Source organism: Malaya genurostris, chromosome 2 (assembly GCF_030247185.1).
Source record: "Malaya genurostris strain Urasoe2022 chromosome 2, Malgen_1.1, whole genome shotgun sequence".
Classification (NCBI taxonomy): Eukaryota; Metazoa; Arthropoda; class Insecta; order Diptera; family Culicidae; genus Malaya; species Malaya genurostris.
The window spans coordinates 324560743-324586330 of NC_080571.1; the positions used below are offsets into that span (position 1 = coordinate 324560743).

General features: G+C 39.0%; 2 protein-coding genes across 2 annotated transcripts; one reads left to right on the plus strand and one right to left on the minus strand.

Moving 5' to 3' along the window:
- The first annotated feature begins 243 nt into the window (after positions 1 to 243).
- On the plus strand, positions 244 to 1729 carry LOC131431390 (derlin-1). Its single transcript, XM_058597071.1, has 5 exons — positions 244 to 590; positions 654 to 857; positions 927 to 1075; positions 1172 to 1282; positions 1347 to 1729. The coding sequence occupies exons 1-5, from the start codon at positions 438 to 440 to the stop codon at positions 1498 to 1500; spliced, it is 771 nt and encodes a 256-aa protein (XP_058453054.1). The 5' UTR covers positions 244 to 437; the 3' UTR covers positions 1501 to 1729.
- On the minus strand, positions 1683 to 16653 carry LOC131431389 (dynein axonemal heavy chain 8). Its single transcript, XM_058597070.1, has 15 exons — positions 16081 to 16653; positions 15843 to 16023; positions 13990 to 15779; positions 13764 to 13932; positions 13267 to 13521; positions 13046 to 13202; positions 9976 to 12987; positions 9756 to 9911; positions 7550 to 9701; positions 6823 to 7495; positions 6630 to 6763; positions 2792 to 6557; positions 2548 to 2726; positions 1934 to 2479; positions 1683 to 1869 (listed from the first exon to the last, which is right to left on the minus strand). The coding sequence occupies exons 1-15, from the start codon at positions 16600 to 16602 to the stop codon at positions 1744 to 1746; spliced, it is 13818 nt and encodes a 4605-aa protein (XP_058453053.1). The 5' UTR covers positions 16603 to 16653; the 3' UTR covers positions 1683 to 1743.
- Between the last annotated feature and the right edge of the window lie 8935 nt (positions 16654 to 25588).

Here is a 25588-nt window from a genome sequence, read left to right on the forward strand (position 1 = left end):
ATTTTTACTGTGCATATTTTTGCTTTTATTAATAAAACTAAGCATACAAAGCTCTACGACATAATAGAGTTTACCAAACGCAAACAGGTTTATCGCGAAGATTGACTAAAAATATAATAAATAATTCATATTACGAATGTTTACACCTCTACTGTATCATCTTACACGACAGCAGATTCTAGTACTACGAAATCGTCCCTTCTGTATTTTTATCGCCTATTTTAGCTGTCATTTGAAGTTTGCTTCACACTTGCATATCATCGTCGTACACGTATTATCTTGGAGTCAAAATAAACCTCGCAAAATTTTTAGTTATTGCTTATAAATCATTGAAAAACCTAGTGAAATAGTTTGAACGCTGTTGAATTTTATATCTGAACGTTTACCCCTAGAGGCATCCTTTCATTGCTTCAAATTGAACTGGAAGTCTTGATAAAATGAGTGATATTCAAACATGGTACAAACAAGTTCCGATCTTCACTCGCATCTGGTTGTCGGCCACCGTTGGAATCAGTTTATTGGCTCGTTTTGGAATTCTTCCACCACAGTATCTAATCCTTCAACAATACCCTCTCTTCCGGCAACTACAGGTAAAGACAATATTCCTAGCGGTTGGCTTGTAATTCGCTGAAACATTCTACTTTTTTTTCTAGTTATGGAGACCGATGACAGCTGTATTTTTCTACCCACTCAACCCTGCAACTGGGTTTCATTTCATGCTGAACTGCTTCTTTCTGTATAACTACTCACTTAGGTTAGAGACGGACCATTTTAAACAGAAACCTGGAGACTATTTTTATATGTTATGCTTCAACTGGATTCTGTGCGTTATTATTGGGTTGCTTGTAGACCTCCCGGTAAGTTATGATTTTCATGTATCATTAGGATTTGCAGTTGTTTTTAATGTATATCATTTTTTTTATAAGATCCTGATGGACCCGATGGTTCTATCTGTTCTATACGTATGGTGCAAGCTCAACAAAGACGTGATTGTCAATTTTTGGTTTGGAACTCGTTTCAAGGCCATGTATCTGCCTTGGGTTTTATTAGGAATGAATTTGATTCTTTCATCGGGGTAAGTTTTCAAAAAGTGGTTTCTAACGTAGGAAATTGATACTATTTGAAATCGCTGGAACCTTCTCAAATTGATTTATTGAATCTTCTCTTGCAGAAGCATTTTCTCTATTGTCGGCATCCTGGTAGGTCATGCGTATTATTTCCTCAAGTTCATCTACCCACAGGAACTGGGTGGCTCAAGTCTACTTGAAACTCCCGCTGTCATGTGAGTATACTGGAATAAACAAAAATCAATATTCTTATCCTTCTCTTCATCTGCTAAATAACAGCAAACGAATCATTCCGGATGTTACTGGAGGTGTACATGGTTTTGGTGTGCCTCCGGTTGGACAGCGGGCAGCAAATCCACAACAGCAACCGCAAGGCAATGGATTCAGTTTCCGGCATGCCTGGGGTCGTGGCCAGGTACTTGGGCGTGAGTAAAGTGTAATAGGATTGATTCTCTATCGATGTGAATGGTTTTCTTCGAAAGAAAAATACTGTAAATACTGCATTTTCCAACAGTAAATGGGTGTGTGTGTGTCAAAATTCTTTGTCATCTCATCAATGTCATGTCATTTCGCCGTGGAAAAAAATTTATAGCAGATAGGTTTTGTTGAACGGAATTTATTGATGTGGAACGAATACAATAGTGATTATAACAGAAAATAAATACACACCCAATTTTCATTTTATATCACACAGCAAGGCCACACCACGCAAAATCCAGTGATCGGGTGATTTAACCGTTGGTAACCAAAGTGGTGTGATGTAATTCAGATCAGTGCGGTTGGCCTTTTTGTAGACGGGGCACTGAAAAATTATTGAACATTAATTTTAAATACTATACGAAATATCTGAACTAATTCTAATTCACCTCATACAACTTTGGATCCTTAGCGGCCGTTGAGTTGATTGCGTAGATGTGAACTACTGGCATCGCCGTGTATAGTACTTTATTGATGGATTCCTGCAATCGATTGTTTCTTCTGTCCCATCCGGCCCCGTCCAAATATAGGCCGTAAACAAAAACTCCTTCATTCGGAGCCTGTTTGCACTCCTCCGTTGCCATTTTGGTTACATCATTGTGAAGTGTGACGACATCCAGAGCCCATCCTTTGTGAGCTCTCGCCACTTCCTGTCGCATAGCAGTTAGAAATCCTTGCGGATTAAAGAATCCGGTCATCCAAAACATACTCGGACGTCCTTTGAAGCACCATGTGCAGAACTGGTTGTTGCGTTCTATGAGTTCCGTGAACCAAAAACCAAGCGTTGAGGATGCCCAGCTACCACGTTTCCAAACATCTGGCACTCGGGCGTCATAAATGTTGTCCAAGGCATCTCGTAGTTGTTCGTTCATAATAATAATTCCATCGATTGCCAACAAAAGATCCTTCAACGTTGTCCGAACCAACAGGATAATCTGTAACATTGAAAACCGATAAATCTCTGTAACGAAGTTTAATTGATATCTAAATGGGCAACACTAACCCTTTGAATTCGATCGATCTCCTGTCGTAGGAAAATGTTCATAGAACCCAAATGACCCATGATCTTAAGTCGTTCCTTGACAGCGTACGGATCATATGGGATAGGAACTTTTAACAGCATATCATTGACTAAACGTGCTACTGTCGCTTCTCGTGTTTCCCCGCCACCGCCGGAGGACTCTACAACAAAGAGATATTTTTAAGGGTTGCTATACTAAACAGAAATCAACTAGAAAAACAACTACCTTTCGGTTGAATGGACACAATCGTGTCTAAAATTTCCTTTGTGGTATTGCTTTGATATGTAATGTCAGCATTGGCATGTAATCCGTACACTTGGGGAGGATCAATCAGCGACATCTGCTCGATGGCTTCCATGTACTCTTCGAGCGACTTGAACTTCATGATTCTGTACTCTCGGAAAAACCTGAACTCCTCCAGAAACATCATATCCGAGAACCAAACTTTGGCAAACGTATTCAACAGCCGTTTGTCGTAGTCGTCGGTAACGCGGCCTCCATACTGTACTTCTCCTAGCATGTAGCGAACGGTTTTCCAGCTTATACCTCGTTTTGGATCCAAATCTTCCAGATGGTTCTGGACAAACATACAGCTGGCCAACCAATCAGCAGAATTGAATTCATATGGAATATTCCACCCGAGTGGACCGAATTTTCTACGTTCCTGGACAACTGTGTGTAGAAATGATGTGGCAAAGATCAACGGTACATAGAACTGCGATTCGCTGTATTCAAACATTTCGATTGTCATTGAACCATAAGTTCGCTTCAATCCCGCTTTCACACCGGATGGAGGTTCATTTGTGAATTTGATTGACATCTGCAAGAAGGTAATCGAAAACTGAGGGTGCGGCTCTGTGGTGACCCATACGCGAAAATCTGGATGAAAACCTGTTCCCGTTTTCTCCAACTCCATGATTAACAGCATCAACTCGTGCACGTATTCTAAGCCTAAGTGACAGTTCTGAAGCAGCACCCATGAACCTTCCTCTAAAGAGGCGTCAATAAGTTTCCTAGCATGAACTTCCTGGCCTTGTCCCATAGAAATCGAACGACATTTGATAGCATTCTTTTTGGCAAGTGCTTCAATGCTGGGCGTTGGATCTGACCCCATCGAAAGGAAACAAACAAGCGGCGTCAGTGGTCTACTCTCTTCCAACATTACATCGTAGTTGATGATCACAGGATCGGCGAATCGTTCCCCTAGTGACATTGCTAGGTATTTTCTACTTTGAGACAGCGTTCGATCCGGACACCACGCACGAATAAGCAACAATTTTCGGAAAGCATCCATATTTTGATAACCGTCTGGAATGATTTCTTCTTCGGGAGCCTCTTTCGAGAACCAATTTTTCCACCCCTTCTCATTAAAACCCACATTATCTAAAATTTCATTGAACTGATGAAGTGATGACAGTTGAACCAAGTTCAACCACGCAGTATCGACGATCCATTTGAAGGGTTTTTCAGGGCAGGTATTGATGTCTAAAGCAGCACCTCCTTTTATGAATGTTTGGAACTCTTGGTGTGTGATTTTCTTCTTCTCTAAATCAATATTCAGTGCCATCAAAAGTACGAACAGGTATTTGTGAACTTCGTAGAGACCTCTACAGATATACTGGAATATGTCGTATGTCAGATACTCGATGATGTTATTGATTCTTCGCGAAGTGACAATATGTTTGTCTGATCGTGCCATTGAAATGTCGAAACGCTCCAGGAATTGAACCAGTGAGGTTTGGTACATGCAGTTCACCATCGACATGCTGCAAATTAAAAAGTAAAGCACGCTACCCCTGGTGGCGACAGGTCTGTACTCTTCGCGAGCCTTGTTGATTTTGGTTTCCGTTTCTCGTGCTATTTTCAATTTCTCACGAACTTCAATTGATGTTGTTTTGCTGGTATTCAAAACGGCAATTACAGTAACGTCGTCCACCAAACTGCCTTGCGTCGTTGACAACTTATGCAGCAAATTAGTCTCTAGCTCTTGCATTTTTCTTCGGTTGGAAGTTACATCTTTTATTAGATTTGTCCTTTCCGATTCCAATTCTTTTTTCTCGGTTAAAATTACTCGACCTAACAACTGATCTTCCAGTCCTTTGATCGTAACGGTAAAATCAATGATTGACGTTCGTGCAGAGATCTCCGGAGTATACAATGGATTTGGGAGCTTTGTAGTTATATACAGACGGAAACTGGAATGAACATCAACTTCCTTGTCGCCAATCTTAACCTTGTACGTGTTTCCTATCCTAATAAAATTTTTCTCCAAAATATTGTCTAAAATTGGATCCAATTCTTCACCAACGTCCTCGATTAACAGTGGAACTCCCTGTGAAACGCAATCCTCAATATGATTTCTGAAGAATCGGTGTTCTAGTGATGTTACGATTAGTCCGAATTCTTTCTCTTTGTTTTTGATCCAAATTTTACCCTGAGATTGTGGATCGATCAGCAAAGGATACCGAGCCGCTTTGGTAACAATAATACCATTCTGTATTGACAGTTCGTCATTCGGTAACCCTTGTAGGTTCCATTCGCCGACGGTGGCATCATCTGTCAAGTTCTCCATAATGCTGATATTCAGAGACACCGGAATCTTTCTGTTCTGTAACTCGCGTTGCCATGACCTTTGCAACACCATTCGATACTCTTGATTGAATGGTCCAGTATAAGAAAGAAACCCGGTTAAAATCAAAACGTCTCCGACAAGGCGATCAGTTTCACTTTTAAATTGAGACAATTGCTCCGTCCAGCGTATTCTTTCATCTGCCAATCCGTTAATTAATGCAGAAGCTGCATCCATTTTATCTTGGCACACTTTCGCGTCATCCAATACGGCTTGCTTTTTCGCCATTGCATCGTTAAATTCTTTTTGTACCAACGCCAACTCGGCCTCTTTGGCCATAAGAAGCAGTTCTGCTTCCTGGCGTTGTACAGTGGCTTGATCTAGTTTCTTTTGCTGTCTTGCTAGGTTTGCTTTCAATGGTAGAACATCTTTATTCACATCATAAAATTTGGCCATCGCAGTTGTCCATTGCAATAAACCTGCTACATTACCACAAGCAGCCTTGGCAGCTTCGAATGTGTACAATGGATACTTGAAATACGGAATCATCAAATCCACGGTTTCAGCGTTGATCAAATCGGCTTGGTAGCGAATGATTTTGTTTAGGAATCCTGTATCGGCCATGACTTTGAGTGAAGCATCCCAAGAGGCAAACATAAATTGCCGCTCGGGATCGGGTTTAGTGGGAGCCATTCGTCTTCGGAATAAAATCAACACTACATCCATAATCAACGTAATCAGATATGGTGGTTTGCCGAGTTTCCGAACCGTGGCGATGTCCGCGGGTGTGACGGTTTTCAATGCAGCTTCTGCAGCTTCAAGAGCCGGACGTGCAGCTTCCAGTTTTTCCTCGGCAATAGCGGTTTCTGCTGCGATTTGTTCTACCAAAACATCGGCTTTATTTTTCACAACCAACACTTCTGCTTTGACGATTTCCGCATCGTTCTGAGATTTTGTAACCGATGCCAACACAATCTCGGCAGCTTGAGTCGCCAAAATGATGTCCTTTTCTTTCTCTTCCAATTCAACTCTGAGTACGTCTACTGAGGCAGCCGCTTCTATCAATTTAACCAGACCAGTTTGCATTCTACTAGCCAGGACAGCTATGTTATCGTGCTTATCTTTATAGATCACTTTGTAGCCTTCGAGGAAGGAAAGAAACGATTTTGGAGTTACATGAGCTTGCCGTCGAAATCGTTCGAAATATTCCAGGCAAACCTCTGCTACTTTGTCCTGTACGTAAGCCATTATTTCGATTAGATCGCGTTTGACTTCTGGCTTGCAAACGATGTTGTAGTCTTTGAGGAAGTGATTCGATACGGCAACTAAAGCATCTTCGGGCCAACGTTGGAACCAATCAATCGTGCAACCAGATATCAAACCAGGGAACTTAAGAGACCGATTTCGGAACTTTTCACCCACCTATCGGAAACCATTTAAACCAGAAAATAGCTATTAGATATTGTTGCTGGTAATGTTCACTGTATAACTGACCGGAGAGAAGCACAACACAATGTGTAAATTGGCTCGGGCTCGAGATATGAAGAAATCATACAAGTTGTCCTGCGATGGAATACGCCTTGGAGCTACCTTCTTCATAACCGGGATTAAGTCGTTCATCATTTGATCTATATGTGAAATGGTCAATTCATACACCGTATATTTCTGAAAGTTTATGTTTACTCACCTAAATCATCCTTTGGAAATAGATTTGCGATTTCCCCTGAGCTTAGCACGTTATTTATGTATTCAAGGAAACCTTCGTCTTTAATTTCGTTATCCGTAAAAATAAACGATATACCTTGGCCTTCAAAACCTGCTACCCGGTAGAGGTACCGCAGGTCATCCAGCAAGTTATTTATATTGTATGATCTTGTCAAGGTAATCTGGTAACATTTGTAACCCGCAATGAATGAGGCCAGTCTGGTTAAACTTTGTTTCCCAGATCCTCCGACTCCTACTAAAAGCGCATTTCCTCCCGGTGTTCGAATAATTCTGGAAATAATCATCAAGTGTATCAGTGCATCACGGAAGAACACGAGATCCATTGCTGCTCCACGAATCTGTTCGTTGAACTGCTCCATGAACATTTTAACGCGCGCAGTTGTTTCTTCAAAACTAGGAATCTCTTCGTACAATTTCGGGGCCTCCAAGCTGACGTCTTCTGCTTCTTCTCCGGTTGGGTCCGGAGCATCACGCAAAAAATCAACGAAAAAGGTCTCATCATCCTGATAATATTCTATGTCTGCGGTATCCAGCAAGGTTTCTGCTAGTTGCTTCATCATATCCACAAACCAAATGCGATCAGCGAAATTGGTAAACCGATCAGCGATGACACGGCTGCATTCATGTCGCCACAACTGCAAACGATGGATGTTTCCGACAGAGTATCAATTGTATAAAAAATTACTTACGTTCAAAACCGTCTGAATCGTTTCACACTCTTCTGACTTGATCGTCAACATTCCCTGCCATATGCGAGAAAGATCTCTAAGGTTGAACACATAATGAAACTTTGCTGGTGTTGGCAACATTTTAGTCTTGGTTGCTTGCCATAGCTTCCTCGTCAATGGAATCAGTTTAGGAATGAAGCCAACTACAGTCGCGTTGAACCGCGATTCACAGTAATAACCTTCACCAAGAATGCCGAAAATTTTATCCATAGAATTGTTGCTTGGAATCGCACAGTTGAAAACACAAAACTGTCGTTTGAGTCTGGGCGGTATATCGTTTCTACCACCGCCTGGATGTATCATGGCTGCAAGTAGTTGAATATCCAGGATAGTAAGAAAATCACCCGGTTTATCAAGCGAGTAGAATCCAACGTTTTCCATGAGCTGTCTAACGATTTCATTGGTCACCTGATCACCCCATTCGTTCACAACTGGCATGTTGATGTCATCAATGAAGATTGACATTCTACGCTGCTGCGGGGGTCCATAAGTTGTCCCAACTCTTTTCTCAACGTAAGACTCAATGATCCGTTGGAACATGTTCGGAGTCGTGGCGGATGAAAAATTGAAACTTTTCGACAGATGGAACTCCGGATCATAGTTCAACATGTAGCCTTTAATCATTACCGTTTTGGCCGTACCTTGCTCTCCAATAAGAAGTACAGCCTTGGATTGTTTGGCAATGAGATCGATTAAATACGCGGTTCGCACATTATCAACGTTGGGTACCAAAATGCTGGAATATTCCGGTATGCTATCACTTGGATAGATGTATTCTTCCACTCGATTGTTCCAATGCTGCCAACTACCTTCTGGTGAGACCAAATATTCAAAAATGGTTTCCCCCGGTTGCAGTTTAGGCCACTTCATTTTCGAAGGATGTTTTGCAATGAATTCTCCCATTGCTTCTCGATCTTCTAGCTCAAGAACGGCTCCCAAAGACCACATTAGTGAGAATAGGAAAAGCCGCTCCAAATGTTTATCAGAAAAATCGATCTGAGCTCCCTCTTCTTTGGGTACTAGTAAACCCTCTAGAATGTCGCAGCATTGTCGTATATAAATGGATTCTAGAATTTTCATTTTCGCTGTGAGTTTCGTTTGCACAAAACTGTGTAGGTCATCGTAAATTTTCTGGAAGTATTTCCTCAAAGTGTCAGCAATGTCGGGTGATTTTGTTTTGAGCCAACCATTCAAAATAGGTTCCCATTTAAGAACTGATGCACTCATAAATACCATACCCATTCGACTGACTGTAGCAGGTGATGCGTTATCGACGTTGTCCGGCTCAAACACTAGTTTAGCATTCGCTGCCATGGTAATACGGTCACCATTAGCTAATGTTAGCGTTTTGTTATCATCTAACACGGAGTTGAGATTTTCAATCCAAACAGCATCAACGGGTCCATCCAGAATAAGCCAAACATATTCGGTTTTCTTAATTTTCAATGTTCTCCGCCACAAAGTAGAAAAAATTCCATCCGTCCAATCATTAGTTGATACGTCCAGTCTCCCAAACATCTGCGGAGCCGTTATCGCCTTTGGATTCATACGAATTTCCTTGTGAGGCATACCAAGCTCGGTGAAGCTTTTAAGCAATGTGTGGATACACCGTGTCTTTCCTGCCCCAGTTGGACCCAAAGTCATCAAACCGTGACGCACAAGCGAGGTCTCATACAACTGGATTACTTTTAGGTTCCATTCGGGATGATTTATAAGGCCTAATGCCTCCGCACTATTGCCGATGGCTCGCTGAAGATCTTTATAACTCGAAGTGCTCAGCTTAATTCCCGGGAACAGATCTTCAATCAACGATATGAACAGGGGCTCATCCTCATCAACCAGCTTGGAAACGTTCATATCACGTAGAACTCGCATTACAATGGTTTCTTCTGTGTCGTTTGGATTTGCACGTTTTTGAGCGCCTAACGTTCGCAGAACCGAAAGAATATTTCGCAGACCAAAATCATAGTGAACTTGTTTGGACAGTTGTTCTTCGCATAGTTTGTACAACGTGAAAAACTTTCGAGCTAGGATGACGTTTTCCTTGAAGCCACAGCTAGCAAGTTTAACTCGCATAATGATTTGTCGATCGGGCACCATCATAGCTACCGAACTAAAATATTTACATTGAATCAAACTGGTTTCATAAATGTTACAGAAAATTTACCGAAACATGATTTTGAGATTTTCCGGTAGTTCTTGTCGTCCAGCGTATCCTGGGTTCATGGTGATGAATAATCCGAATTCAGGATTTAAGGACACCCTATCACCGTCACTGAAGATAAACTCAGTCTTTTTTTCCTTCCTAGCGGACAGAACAATACTGGAAGCGAATTACTTGTGGTTAAGTTCAGTACCCTATGTTTACAGCTACTAGGAATACTCACTAAATCTGCTGTGCGGCAACAGACAGCACTGGAAGTTCGATTCGGTTGAATTCATCGAAACAACCCCATGATCCGGATTGAGCCAGCCCTTTGTAAATTCGACCCAACCCACGGAAATCCATTTGATCCGAACAATTGAAAACTACCACAAGCTTTCCAAGAGCACGTCCCATATCTTTGGTTGTTTCTGTTTTACCAGTTCCAGCAGGTCCTGCTGGAGCACCTCCCATGGACATACCAATAGCTTGGGCTAGTGTAATATAGCATCGATCCGTCAACGGTGTGATCGCTAATCGCTCTGTCACACCTAAGTACTCGTTTTGGTATATGAAGTCGACATCCGTTATTTTGACAATCACATCGTCCGTCTCTTCAATGTAGTAGAACCGAGCCTGTTTCTGCCATTCAAAATCTAGTTGTGTTCGTATTTTGAACCGTACCAGATCATCGAAAATATCTCTCTGATGGACATGAATTGTCACCATAGTTTCAAAACGAATCCTCTCCAAAATGGTCAAATCTTTCACCGTCAGCTCAATCAAACTATTAAGTAAATCTAAGAATCTTTGATTTGTTTTGCGCATTATGTTTTTATCCGTTCGACATTTTCGGAGAGCGATTTCTGCATCCCGTGTCCACAACAGCTGAACCCCAACTAAACCTGCTTGGCCGCAGAAACCTTGAAAACCGGTAATAAAATTAAAATCAGCACTTGCCAAGCATTGCGCCATAGCTGCCAAAATATCTCGAATTGTATCCTGCATTTCCGTCAGTAATCGACCTAACCATATTTCCACTCCACCGGTGCAAAACACGGGTCGCCCAAGAGGAACTTTCTCCTTATTATCCGAAAGCAATGATATGATTTTCCCGAAAGTTTTCTCTTCGAATTCCACCCTCGCCACTGCGTCAAAGATACTCAACAAGTGACCTTGTATCGAAGTAGGGTCTGAGCTCTGACCGAGGATTTCCAGTAATACCGGGTCCGATATGAAAAAGAATCTTGGAAACAATAATCTTTTCGATTCCAAGTAACCAGTCAAAGACTTCTGGCACGATTCCAACTGTGCTAGCAAGGCAGTTAATGTGTATTGCATGGTATCTTCTCCGGTGCAACATTCAACTGCATTGGGATTGTCTCTTGCCCGAAACATGATTCTAACCCAGGTTTTGTCAATACCGGCGAATCGTTTAGCATCCTGCGGAAGCTGTTTCGATATATCACCACCGACGAAAACAGCTTCGAGATATATCCACAAGTTCTGCACCTGTAACCACTTCTCCAAAATTTCTCCGGTATTAACCAACTTGTGCAACCACACCATAATCTCTTTTTTGAAGTGTGCATTGAAGCGATTCGACGCCAATGAATTGACGACCATGATACTGTCCTCTAGCAGTGATATCACCTCAACCGTCTCTCCTGCTTTGATCAGAAGTTCACCACGATTTTTGAAGTTAGCAAACTGCAAACTAACTGCTGACCATTCTGCGATCACTTGTCGCAACTTGGAATCAATATCGTTCTCTTTTACCGCTCCTATACATATGTCTTCGATGTCATCTTTATTTTCCAGAAGTGGAGCTTCCATTACGTGACCCAAGGTGAAGTCAGGTGATTCCACTTCAAACTTGCAACCCAAGAGATTCTCCAGTTTTTCCCAATGGCGATCCTTCATGGCTTCGTTACACATCAATTCGAGTAGGGGACAGCTGTCATTGAAATCGTCGATTTTTTTCTTCAGGTCGATATACGCCAACCAATCTTTCATACCTTTGGGAAGTTTTCTGCAGCGATTCTGAAAATCTGTTAATTCGTTGTTTATCTTTTCTATATCGACTTCTGACCATGGTGTCTCATAATATTCGTCAATACTGCGCATTACTTGTAAATACAACGAGTATAGTTTATTCAACAGATTAAATTCTTTCTTTCGTTTGTGAAGAATTGGATAGTCATTAACTTTAAGACCCAGAAACGCTTCTCCGCTGGCGTACATTTCAAATTTACGCCACAACTCGTCAAATCTTCCTTGAAACATCAACACACGGTCGCTAGCTTCTTTAGCGGAAATACCTTCCTCCATTGGTCCCTTAGTCTCAAACTCTTGGTCGAATTCTGTGATTTCTTCGACGAATTCAGCGACACCTTCTGCAAGCTCTCGTTGCAGTGGCACTTGTAGTGCTATAATATCGTTTTCCACCGTCTCTACTTTTTTGCTCATCAGTTTGAAGCTCTCTCGCAATCCGTAAACATGATCTATGTTTTCTTTAGTTATCCCCAAATCAAATCCAGCAAGTGTTGCATAGGTTGACTCAATAAACCCAAGATCAATGTCGATAAAAGTGAAATTGTCCTGCACAATTTGTAAACACTCCATAGCCATTTTGATGTCGTCCAGGTCCTTCAACGTTCGCTTTAGTATGGTATCTTGGTCGGTGATAAAGTTTGTTATTTCGGATATCCTTTTCACATAGAATTCTAAAAATTTCAACAAAACTGCTTTGATAACTTGCTCCGACTGTATCACGATAGGTCCAACATGGGTGACAAATTCAATTGTTGACAGGTCATTTTGAATTTTCTCAAACAGAGCAGGTTTTTCTTCCAGTGAAACAGCAAATAAATCATTCTTCCAGAGGTACTCGTATTTGTTGTACATTTTTCTTAGCTCCAAATCGACGTCCGGTTGTACTAAGAGCAATCCACCGTCGAACTCGTGAATCACTCGAGAAACTTCTTTGTGTCCCGATATCGTCCTGAACCAGGACCGTTCATGTCGTACTTCATCCAGCACTGGACGTCGCATCTTCCGAGCTTCGGTTTTTGCCTGTCTACCCCATGTTGCTACTGCGTAAAACGTTTCCACCACATTCATGATAACACGCTGGAAGCTACGCTGGATCCCCTCCAACGAAGGCGTTATGACGCAAGCTTCTTCCTGAAGTTCCATGTCTGTCATTAGAAGTGGATTGATATCGCGCATAGCGGCAGCTTTGTTCATTTGAAGACTAATAAGAAAGACAGAAATTAGAATGGATATGTAGACATTTCCTAGAGCTATCTTACTTTACTAGCTTAATCCGTGACCGTAGCTTTTCCAACGATGTTTTTACCATTCGCACAAAGATGGCTATAATTCGATGGTTGAAATAGGCGAAAAGCTCCATACAGTCAATGTGAAGTAGAGTGACGTCGTAGTTGAGTCCGGCGTAGTCTTGGAATACTAAATGAAATACATGAGGAATGAATCACGACATTGTTATCATTAGATTCCTATAATTTCTTACAGGCTTTTTGATGAGCTTCCGGAGATGGGTATGCGAGTGCCTTGTATATTTTGTCGAAACTTATCCAATCGTACTTGTCGATAGGCAGAGCTTCCTCACGACGTCGATTCTCATCGTTGTGCTGTAATAGCGGAAGCTGAAACTTTCGGTTTCCTTTTTCATCAAAATCCGCTACTTGGATGTTTTCGACAAATTTATTTATAAGTTCAATTGTCGCTTTTTCCATGGCCAAAGACTTTTTTTCTAAGATTTTTTCTGAAAAAAAAACGAAAATCCTAGTATTACGTTCCGTTCGTGGAATTTGTCCCATAGATTTCGCTGGAGATTGTCAGCGTGGAGACTATTACATGGCAATCATATTGAAACTAAAAATCATTTCAGATCAGCATTCGAACAAAATACAGCTGGCTTGTGAGTTGAGAGCACTTTGCATTGGGTAGTTTACTGATATTTGAAGCATTTAGACATATCAAAGAGACCGGAAAAATCAAACTTACCAATTGATTGTCTGTATTTTATATTCATATCCATAAATGCCGGAGGTGTTACCGCTTCCACCGGTAAGACAAGTAAATCTGTGTTGGCGAACGAATACAGGATATCTTCTATCCTCGCTTCGCGGATATCGTTGACATCTTTGACGAAAATTTCAGCGGATATAATCACCTTCAACAGTTTTATTAGTTCTGTTTAAAATTATACTGTAGTTCAGTCGAACCTTACCTGTTCAAGCTGGTTTAAGTAATCTTTCAAATTTAACGACATCCAAGTGACAGTAGTTAACCCTGGAAGGAACGCTTCCTCTAGTTTGATCAGCATCGTTCTCATCAGAGGCAAAAATATTGTTGGAATACTTAACCTCACTCGATTGTTTCGCAACATTAAATCTTTTACTCGTTCGAATGCGTTATACAGGTTATCCTTCTGTAGAACCAGTAAAACGGCAAACTCAGGTGCCGCTAGTTTCCATTTTAGGATAGTTTCCGCTTCCTTTATTGTTTGTCTTAGAAAAGGATGAAAATTAACTTCCAACCAATTGGTTTGAGAATTTTTAGTATAGATCGGTGCCTCTAAATTTATCAACGCCTGTTCAACAAAGTCCCACCATGCTCGGTGGTGTAACATTTCATAGTGCAGCAGCACCTCACATAAGTAGTTGTAATACTTAACGCAGAGCTGCGCTTTCTTATGCTGGATCACACAGCCACGTGTTTTGATCACCTTGATCGTGTCATCCATTTTGCGAAATAAGTATCGAGCCCACATAATGCGCCCGACACTATTTGGAACGCACCAAACGATCGGTGGATTTGCTCGATTTTCGTTGTAATAATCTTTAATTTCAAAGATCTGTTTCTCCAGCATAATGGCGATGTCCAGATACCGTCGGTCCAGACACAAGCAGTCAAGTTGAAGTTTTTCGAACCGATTCAGCACTAGCAGGCGACTCTCAATGGTAGGAATTACGGAGAGCATCTCTTTGACAAATTGTTGTAGTCCGATTTCGGATGCTTCAATTTCTTTTAAAAATACGTCGTAATCATGGTCGAATTGATGCTGCCGATGAACCAGTGGGTCGTATGTTTTCGAAGCTATAACATCGTATGCCTTTTTGATGCGGTTGGAAAATTTTTCGGTTCCCGAAATTCCGACCTCATCTATAATCTTATACTTGAGATATAACTCCATGATGTTGTGGATCTTGTCTAGGCGCACGTTGAATGTATCCATTTTTCCGAAAATATACATATCGGAGCAATCCCACGGGTTCTCATCTGGACTCTCTTCCATGTCGTTGATAGTTTTATAGTAATGAAAACGATACAACATATCTAAATCTTTACAGACTCGTATCTTGGCAAGAACATCTTCCTTTTCTTGCTCATAGATAGTTTTCGTTTTTCGACACGTCATATACTGTTGACAATTCATGATAATTTGATTCGTCACCTTCGACAGTAAACCTGTGATCCTTTCCGATGTGTTGAAGAAACTGGAGGTTTTGTACACTTGTCGTATGATGGTTAGCAAACTAGCAATATGCATTGAAACCTCCTCCGGATCACAACGATATAGAGGATCCCAGAAACGCTCGATTGAGCTAATGTATTTCACGTTTTCACGCGATTCGTTCAGTTTCCGCGTAACCTCGTTATCCATCAAGCGCCACTTTTTCAAAAGTTTCGATCGGGAAAGCTTCAAACAGTGCTGATAGTTGAGAAAAGGTCTGGATTCGATGAATTCGGCGATTGACGTGTACTTGGTAAGCATACTCCGCCAGTATTCTAACTCGTGCAGTGGCCCTACGTCATACGGATCGCGTCGAATCTGATCACCCTGGGTAAGTGCAAACTGCACCTGTCGCATCCATCTAGCGAAGGATCGCTCTGCTGCATACACTTTGTTCCTGTCGTGAGATGATTCCTCGATTTGAATCGCAGTTAGAAGAAATCCCTTGTACAGATCGTGATCCACCGAAAACATGATACGTTCGGAAATGTCTTTCTCGGTACCTTAAACAAATATATTGTGTTGTTAGGTAGCGTAGAACTCATAACAGGTAGTGCACATTTTACTTTTTAGAAATTTTATAAATGTTTCAACACCATGGAAAAAGTAACTTTTTTGAAGATCCGTACAAAAGCCGTAGTCTTTAATACTATTCAGAGCCGGTTTCAACACATTCTCCGATAGAGAAGTTAGCGTGAATATTATTGATGATTTTTCCGGTATTGCAATTGTTAAAAAATAAATATCCTGAAAATGAAAAACTTCTCATAATCAACTCAAAATTGCAAAGGTGTGGCAATTTACCTCGCCTAGATTCTTAATATCAATCGATCGAGCATTTGTGTGTCTGTAGGAACCGACATTAAGAACAGTCACTTTCTCAACGGTTCCGTTGGTAATCAAGGACTGCATACTTTGCTGTCGTTTGTGCTTCGGATTATACCGACCCGAATCCATTCCGGGTGCATTGTACATTCCATAGTACACCAGCACCGATCTTATTCCGTCGGTTTCGAAAAGTTGATCCAACTGACCAACATACTCGTCCTTGTCAGCAGCGCAATCGATGAGGATTTCTGGTTCTAGATTCAAAATGTGCGATGCCGTTTCCAGTATGAAACGGTGTTTTGGTCCGATCGAGTTTAACCTTCCAGCCCGGGCATCTTTGGCACGTTCCAGCTGCTGCTGAAGTTCTTGTTCTTTGGTAATTTTCGGTGGACTTCCTCGCCGACGTTTAACGAGCTGTGCTACGCTGTCGATGACGGTAGAAACTCCTACCACCTGATAGATTTGACGCAGGTGCCGATCAGGGTCATTCTCATCCATGGTGAATTGCGTTATCAGTTGATGTGTTGAATGATGAACCGAAAATATAACTTATTACAAAAGCGGAGAAAACCGATGGTTGCTGCGATAGCAACTTTTGGAAATTGGAAGTCACATCGACTAAAGTTTTCAATATACGCGTTACAAGGAATAATAATAGTTAGTTCCTTACTAAACTATATTACATTGCTCATCTAGGGCAGACAGATTTTTAGGCTGATTGATCTGGGAGTGCAGCTTTAAACTGAACGAAAAAGGTCATATGATTTCATGACTGCACGGGGTATGTTAAACCACGTTTTGTCGCAGGCAGCTGGCAGACAAGATCGTACGATTTAACTTTATTTTTGATGTTCGGTTATGTTAAATTTCTCGTCTACACTTTCAACGTAGCAAAGTTAACATTTAACGCGCCAAAATTGAGATACCGACCAGAAAGTGTGCCTAAGGCAAAAAGTGACACTAGGCCGACAGCACAGCATACTAGAGATGGTGTGGTAACCATTTTTTTTTCAAACCCAAATCCGACCCGTACCCGATCGGAAATAAAAACTACAAGGATCAGCCCCATGGGGTTGTTCGAGCCATTGATGTGGAACAAGGCAACCAAAATTTCTAATGATCGACATTTTCAATTAATCGCCACACTTTTGAATCCGCAAATGCACGAGAGTCTGCTTAAATTGAACTTTATTAGGAACCAGCACCAAACACGCGAGCCCAGAATATAGACTCTATTTGTCGTGATTTGTATTTGTTTTATAGCAGACGAAATTATATCAATAGCCCAAATGTATGCAATTATATGTTTGTACACGCTTGCGATACGGATATCGATATTTAAGCTTCTCTTCGCTCCAAATCTACCCGTTGGTTGTCAGAAATCGTTATTCTGTGACGACACAAATCTGTTAGCCACAGGTAGAAATCTAAGAGTGATCTGCAGTCGCCTACAAAGAAGTTTAAATATTTTCAGTGATTATCTGTCAAAATGGAAAATTAAACCAAATGCAGCAAAAACGCAATTAATTATCTTTCCTCACAAGCCAAGAGCTTCTTTTCTTAAACCAAACAATAATCACATTCTCAAATTGATTGGCTTGGAATTGACATGGTCTGATCAAGCTAAATACTTAGGTTTAACGTATGACAAAAAACTCACTTTCAAGGATCACATTGAAGGAATCCAGGCAAAGTGTAATAAATATATTAAATGTTCATATCCTCTTATAAACAGAAATTCTAAGCTCTGTCTAAAAAACAAATTGTTAATTTATAAACAAATTTTCAGACCAGCCATGCTTTATGCGGTACCAATTTGGTCAAGCTGTTGTTCCACCAGGAAGAAAACGCATAAGCAAATAAGCAAATTCCGACAAAAATCGATGCAATCTTCAATAGAATCGATTCGCTCTCTGTATTAGTTAGTAAGTTAGTATATAAGTTCCTTTTCCCCATTACACAATACAAGTAGGTTTAGAATTTTCCCTACACAAAAATCTTAGAATTGCGGAAGCAAATGATGTCTTCATGGTAATAACCAAATCATATATATATATATATATATATATATATATATATATATATATATATATATATATATATATATATATATATATATGTATATATATATATATATATATATATATATATATATATATATATATATATATATATATATATATATATATATATATATATATATATATATATATATATATATATATATATATATATATATATATATATATATATATATATATAACAGGGCTGAAAAGTCACCACTTGTGGCTGAACACCCAATTTAAATCTTAATAATTTAATTTTAACTCATATTCCAATAAATAGTTATTAAAAAAAAAAAAAAAGCTTCTCTTCGCCAAATTTGTGTTGTTGTGCAGTTGTTTTTATAGCGTTTCTCTACCATTTCTACCATTCTGCGATTTCTGTTAAAGCGATAATTTTTTTCTCGTTATCAATCGAGTTCATCTTATATAAATTAGAAATAAATCTTATGCACTCAAAATTTACCCTGGGGTAGTTGTCAATTTCTCAGGCGAAACGACATAACATGGAATTTCATCCGAACTTGCATGACACAAGATCAGAGCATACCAATTAAAGCTTCAAATCGTTTTATGGCACTTTCAGTCTTGCTGTCTAGCAATAACCTACCTCTAGCATGCTACACGTAGGCCTGAAACGTTAGTTATAATTTCGCTTCTATTTATAGATTCACGTGATTCCAACAGTTTCGTTTTTGCATTGCAATCAGAGCGATGCTTTCCCTTTGATATATCGCTTACTCCGTCAAAACTGTCATCTATGGCAGGGAAATCTGGTATGCCGGAGATTTTTAGCAGACAAAATAGGACACTGCTCGCTACTAATCAAAATTTCAATCATTTATAATTGAAAATACGTGGCTTGAGCATTCAAATCGAATCTTAGAAATATTTCCAATCAAATAATGAAATAATATTAATAATTGATACAAAATATACTGAGCTGTAAGGGTTTAAAACCTGACCACATTTTTACGTGTATTTTTCCTTGAGTTACTAATTTGCACCCCTATATAGAAAATAAAGATGTGATCCACATAAAAAAACTTTTGCCCGTACCCGAAGTAACCCTAGTAACAATGTTTGTTACGCTAGCTTATTTGTGACTAGTTTTGCAACCAGAAATTTTAGTGATTGTTACTAACATCTAACCACTTGCGTGACTCAAAAAGCGCAGTTGCTAAGTCGGCTAAAAATAGTTGTAGTTATATTGAAATCACTTATCTTTCCATAACTTGAAAAATACTTGTTTTCAAGTAAACTAGGTGAAACTTAGTCATCAATGACATTATAAACATTGAATAAATCCAGAATACTTTTCCATCAGCAATAAAAAGGCAGTAGAGTACTTGAAATCACAAACTTAATGCAAGGTATAAATTTCACAACGATTTTCAAACTGTCGAGCGGAATTCAGCTTTAATTAACTGGTTTATTATGCGCCTTCAATCAAAATCTGTTTATGAAAATATGAAAAATAAACAACTAAATAACCCTATGTTCAGAATGCTCAAAATTTTTCCAAGTAGAGTGATTCCTCATTATTTTAAATTCATATATCATGAAAACTATAATATTATCACAATCGATGTTCAACTCCTATATTGTTTTCTTCGTGTTTATGATTATTTTCGCCATTCATTATTTTCGCAAAATAGTAGTTTTGGGAAAAGTTATGGTTTTTTTACCTTTTTTTTTATAAATATAAAATATAGGTATAGAATTCGCTCAAACTTTAGAAAAAATTTCCAAGGCCCGGAGGGCCGAATGTCATATACCAATCGATTCAGCTCGACAAACTGAACAAATGTCCGTGTGTGTGTATGTGTGTTTGTCTGTATGTGTGTTGTCAACTGAGAGGTCAAGATCTCAGTGATGGCTGGACCGATTTTGATCAAACTAGTCGCAAATGAAAGGTCTCCCCGTCACCCAGAACGTTATTGAATGGTTTTGAGATCGGATGTTTACTTTTTGAGTTATACGAAGTTTTATGTCAATTTTTTTAGTTTTTGACAGTATCTGTCAAATTTAACCTTAAATACAGAATATGTGTCTATACTTAGATTCCACACGGTAATAGCTATCCAACAAGCCATAGATTGTTAAAATCCGTCCATTTTCAACGGAGATATGGACATTTTTGTATAAGCAACTTTTCCCCCTATTCTTGCAGTAGAAGTTTTGAGCGCTGTATGACAACGCAATGCTTGGGAGCAACGTGAAACACGTTTTATTATACTGTTACATACAATTGTTTCTAAGTACCAAAAAGACTGTGTACAGCATCCTTTTTCATCACAATTTCCCTCGGACCGATTTTAGCACGGTTCGTTTTTGGCAACATAATCGTTCGAATATGGCATATGTAAACCAGATGATGGCAGCATTTTCGAATTGAAATCAATTCCATAATTATATTGATTTAAACTAATTACAGCAATAAATGCTGGAAGAACATAACTTCCATATACTATTCGACTCAGTTCGTCGAGATCAAATGCGTGTGTGACAAATAATTTCACTCAATTTCCTCGGAGATGGCTAAACCGTTTTCTACCAACTCAGATTCATGTGAAAAGTAGTATACTCCCAAACAAGGCTCCCGAATTACATTTGGATCCAACTTCTGATTGCGGAACCACAGGATGATATGTGAAACGAAATTAAAATAATGCAATTCATTTTTCTCGTAGATGGCTGAACCGATCTATGATTCAAATGAAATCTAAGAATCATCTATGATTCAAATGAGAGGTCTTAAAATCCTATAAAACATCTTACTTTTTAGTCAGATCCGACTTCTGGTTTAGGAGAAACAGGGTGATTATTATAAAAATGTCCATTTCACATAAATTAATGAGGATTATCGGGTTATCAGATTTGGATAGTCGATTACCAAATAAATTTATTGCAATTAAAGCGTTTTTCGTTTCTGGATTCGGAATGTACCCCCAAATTTTAATTCGCACTACAATTTCTCAAAGATGTCTACACACTCCTCAGGTTAATTTAACTGATTTCGGCTACACCGATTTTCGAATTCCGGTTCCAGCATCCAATCGTTTCTCAAAGCTCAATCATTTTCTCAAAAAGGCCTTCGAACTTCAAAAACAAAAATTCAAATTAATGGACTTAAGGTCCCATACCAAATTGGAGAATTTTATCCGATTCTGGAATTACAGATGATGAGTTTTTAAAATTCATACCGATATAGAAGATGTAAATTGTTTGACGTATTAATTTATGGTCATTCGAATCATTTAGGGTTATGCTAGTTCCTGAATACCGGCTCTGGAAGTACGAAAAACTCTAAAGTGTCACACGTTAAGATTGAAATTCGATACGATTTGCAGTTTCGACATTACAGGGTAATGAGTGATTAAAATCTCAATTTGCGTTTAAAACGACGATAATTAAAATAATGTCATGAGAACTAAAACACCTAAGAATATCCATGCTGAATCTGAATTTTTTGATTTATTGTGCTACCTAATGCTAAATCATGGTATTATTACTTGAAATATCGGTAATATACCCTTGCTATTCCAATATTGCAATAAATGAAATTATTGAAATTTGCACTGAATGGGACTGATATGTGGGTATTTTGCATATGGGACAGACATGAGTTGATATTTTTTTCACATTTTACTGAACAAACCCTCAACTTTTATTGCAATTTCTGAGAATATATTGAGGATAGATTTCATTCCGCAAGCTAATTCAATATTGGCAAAAATCGATATGGGACTGATATGCGAGTATGGGCAGTCAATGTTTATGTTATAAAGAAACACTGCTGTCACCTTGTTTTAACCAGTATAACATAAACTTGCTTGCTACTTGAGACCCGGCCCGAACCCGACAAATATATCTTTAACTGTGAACGAACCCTACCAATACCCGTCGTGATCGGGTTCAGGTCGGGTTTCGTGTACAAATACCATCTCTAATCCATACAGTTGCATATGCATGAAGAGACGACGAGACGGGTCGGATTTGAATTTAGAAAAAAAAATGTTTGTCGGGTTCGGGTCGGGTACGGGTTTCGATTTTTTCATTTTAAACGGATACGGGTCGGGCTTGGGATAAAAAACTTGACCGGTTTTCGGGTATTCGTACCAGGGTCGGGTTCGGGCTTAGGACATTGCTTATTCGATAATATCTAATGTGCAGCTCAGTAGTACCCGAAGCAAAAAAAAAGTCGGAGTCGGGTAGGTCGGATCAGCCTACTGCGGGTTGACCTTGAATTTGATTATCAGAGTAGACAACTTATTGCGTATCTGTGGTCAACAATTAAGTGGGATTGTCTTAAAAATTACTGGTATGAAATTGCATTTCTATTATCATTCAATTAGTCTCATTATAACATTTTTTTCATAGAGCTAATTTTAAGCACAAATTTAGGCCGACTCAATAATCAAATTTCGGATAATTCACAGAAGTGTGACTTAAAAAATTGGCCGTTTATTCTATAAAGTTTTCTAATAATGATACATTTGTATGAGCTCCAGTTTGTTCTAATCAGGGAAGGCATCTCTGAGAAAAAGTGCGGTCTATCGGGTACGCCAGTTCATCTTCAGCCATTTAAATTTCATTCAGGGGTTAGCCAAATTTTGTGTTGGGGCACATAACCGTTTTCAATATGTTTACGTTTCGTCTTTGACTCATCAGTGCATAGCAGTTCAAATTTAACTAGCAACTAGCAAATAGCAGAAACTCTACGTCTGCTTAGCGGTTCAAAATTAAACTGCCGAGTTTTGCATTAAGCAGTTCAATTTGAACTGCTATGCACTAATGAGTCAAAGACGAACCGTAAATATATTGAAAACAATTAAATTTATTAAATAATCCGATAATAGCTCTTAAATATTATTTTCGAAATTTTCTTGAGCATGTCCGAAAAAAATTGAGCGGCCATTTAATTTTGATAAATGATGTAGCTTTCAAACCAGTCTAAGACTGTTGAAATCGGTTCAGTCAATTGCAAGAAAATTGATCGTGAAAGACGCACAAACAGACAAACAGATGCAGAAACTGATCTCGTTGAGCTAAGTCGAACGGTATATAACACAAGAGGACTCCGACCACAAATCGGATTTTCAACAATTCTAAAGAGAAAAACATCACTGAATAGTGAGAGTAACTTGATCGATCTAGTTGAAAATAAAATTACTTTTGTAATATTTCTGTGACTTCATTTTCGAAAAGCAAACTTATAAGAATCATCTTCTATAAAGACACTTTATAAACTATTTTAAGTTTTTTCACGATATTTTTTTGCGAGGGTTTTTTGCAAATTTTCTAATCGGTTGAGCCGTCGCTGAGATCATTATGCAGTTAAAGATAATTGCGCTTTGTTGGCAACGTCACTTATACGGTTATTGCTTCGGAACGGGATGTAGTCGTTATGAAACATATAAACACGATCTGTAACAATATCAGAGCATTCAAACAAACTCACGATTGGTGAAATCGATTGAATTATCTCAGACACAATTTTGCGGATAGGAAAAGCAGCGGATTGTCAAAAACGTCACTTATGCGATTATATCTCTGCTAACGCAGGAAACCACCAAATGCCATTCAAACTGTATCAACGTCACTTATATGATTATATAACTGGAACCAAAAGTGTTTACTCAAATTCATTCGTCAAAGTTGAGCGGATAGAATAACAAAGTGTGACTTTATCTGTGCGCGGTAGCGTATCAGTTCAACATGAATTGCTATGAAATGATGAGTCGAGGACGAAACGTTAAAAAATAATTTATCTTAAGGTATTCTGCGATCATAGTTCTTTAAAATTGACAGGTTTTATGCAGGTTAGTGCAATATTTATGCATCACAATAGATAGGGTCAATGATCGAATTCTCATTGGTTTGGATGTTTTACTTTACATTTGGCCTACCAATCCAGGAAATCATTGAATCTTGGCCGTCAGTATGTTTTATCCAAAAAAACGGGTTTTACCACAATCAGTTCGGAAGCATTCCTTTCATTGCATCTGATATTAAAATCACAAATTGATATTTCTACCAGCTGAAATCGCTTCAAATGCCTAGAGGACTTATTGGAAAACTATTTCGCATTATATTAACAAGTTAATCGAAGAAAGCATATGTTATGACAGAGGTGATAAAACGAATACCGGCTTTAAGAAATCCACATTATACAAGCCTTCAGTGTATTCACTGTAAACTATAAAATATAGTCTAAGCTCATATTTATTTATTCAAATTTTTGCACTATTCGAACAATAAGAATTGTTACTGATTCGAATATTTTCACCAACTTCGTACGGATTAGTTTAAAATGAAAAACAAATCTCCGTTCTTACTTTTAAGCACTCCAATTAAGTTTCTTAAAGTTATGAACTCGGTTGCAAAATTATTTTAGAGTTAAGTGCAAATTATCGTATTGTCATTTATTATAACAGTTGGTTAAAAAAAATGGTATGACGTGAACCTGCAATCACTTCCGTTTCCGTTTAGTTAGTAATGTAATAAGCTGTGAACAGATTAAAATTGAGTGATATAATCATCCATGGGTTGAGTCCTTTATAAATGGTTTATATTTACAAAGCAGACAAATCCATAGGTTTGAATATTTGTGTTCATGTTGATCACGATAATAATCAAGCAGTTCAGCTTAACTCGTATTTGGAAATGTAATAATCGCAATGATTTCGAAATCGTTTCGTGTCGACTTTCGTACACTACTAATTGACCGAAATTGATCAAATTTTTGTCTTGCAGCCACATGATTGCCTGCACAAGATTGATGTGCTTGCAAAATAACATAGAATTCAGAGCCGGTATCTGCCATTGTAGTGGTGCCTGCAACTACTCTGCGATGATTTCACCTTGCATGACTACCACCATCACTGGTAGGCGTGGCCAGATTTTCTGTACACCTCGATTGGATGGTCACCGAATGAGAACAAAATATGACGTGCTATCTTGCTCTAGCTACTTACGCCAAATCGCACCTGGCAGCTGCAATATGCTACAATGTTTCCATTTTTAATCTTTTGGCCTTTGCTACCAGCAACGGCAATATGTGTTTATGATTTATACACTGTCTACGACGATGTGCGCCAGTGCTGCTGTTCATGCTGCTATGATGGCGCGGTTTGTTGGTATCGGTGCAGATGTTTCTCGGTCCGCTGAAATGGTACATAAGCAAACGCATAGGAAGCCATGTGCGCGTCATTTCTCCGGTTCACTTCACATCACAATTTGATTCTGGCAGTGAGCGATATTTTGCAGTTCTGTACTGGGGAAAAGTGGATCATGTGTAAATATAGAGTTGATCTTTTTTAGCTAGTTTCTATCTACTTGCTGATGGTGAGCACGAGTCATACGAAAGTGAGATAAAGGTAACAGTTGAGATGGCATATGCAAACACTACATACAGA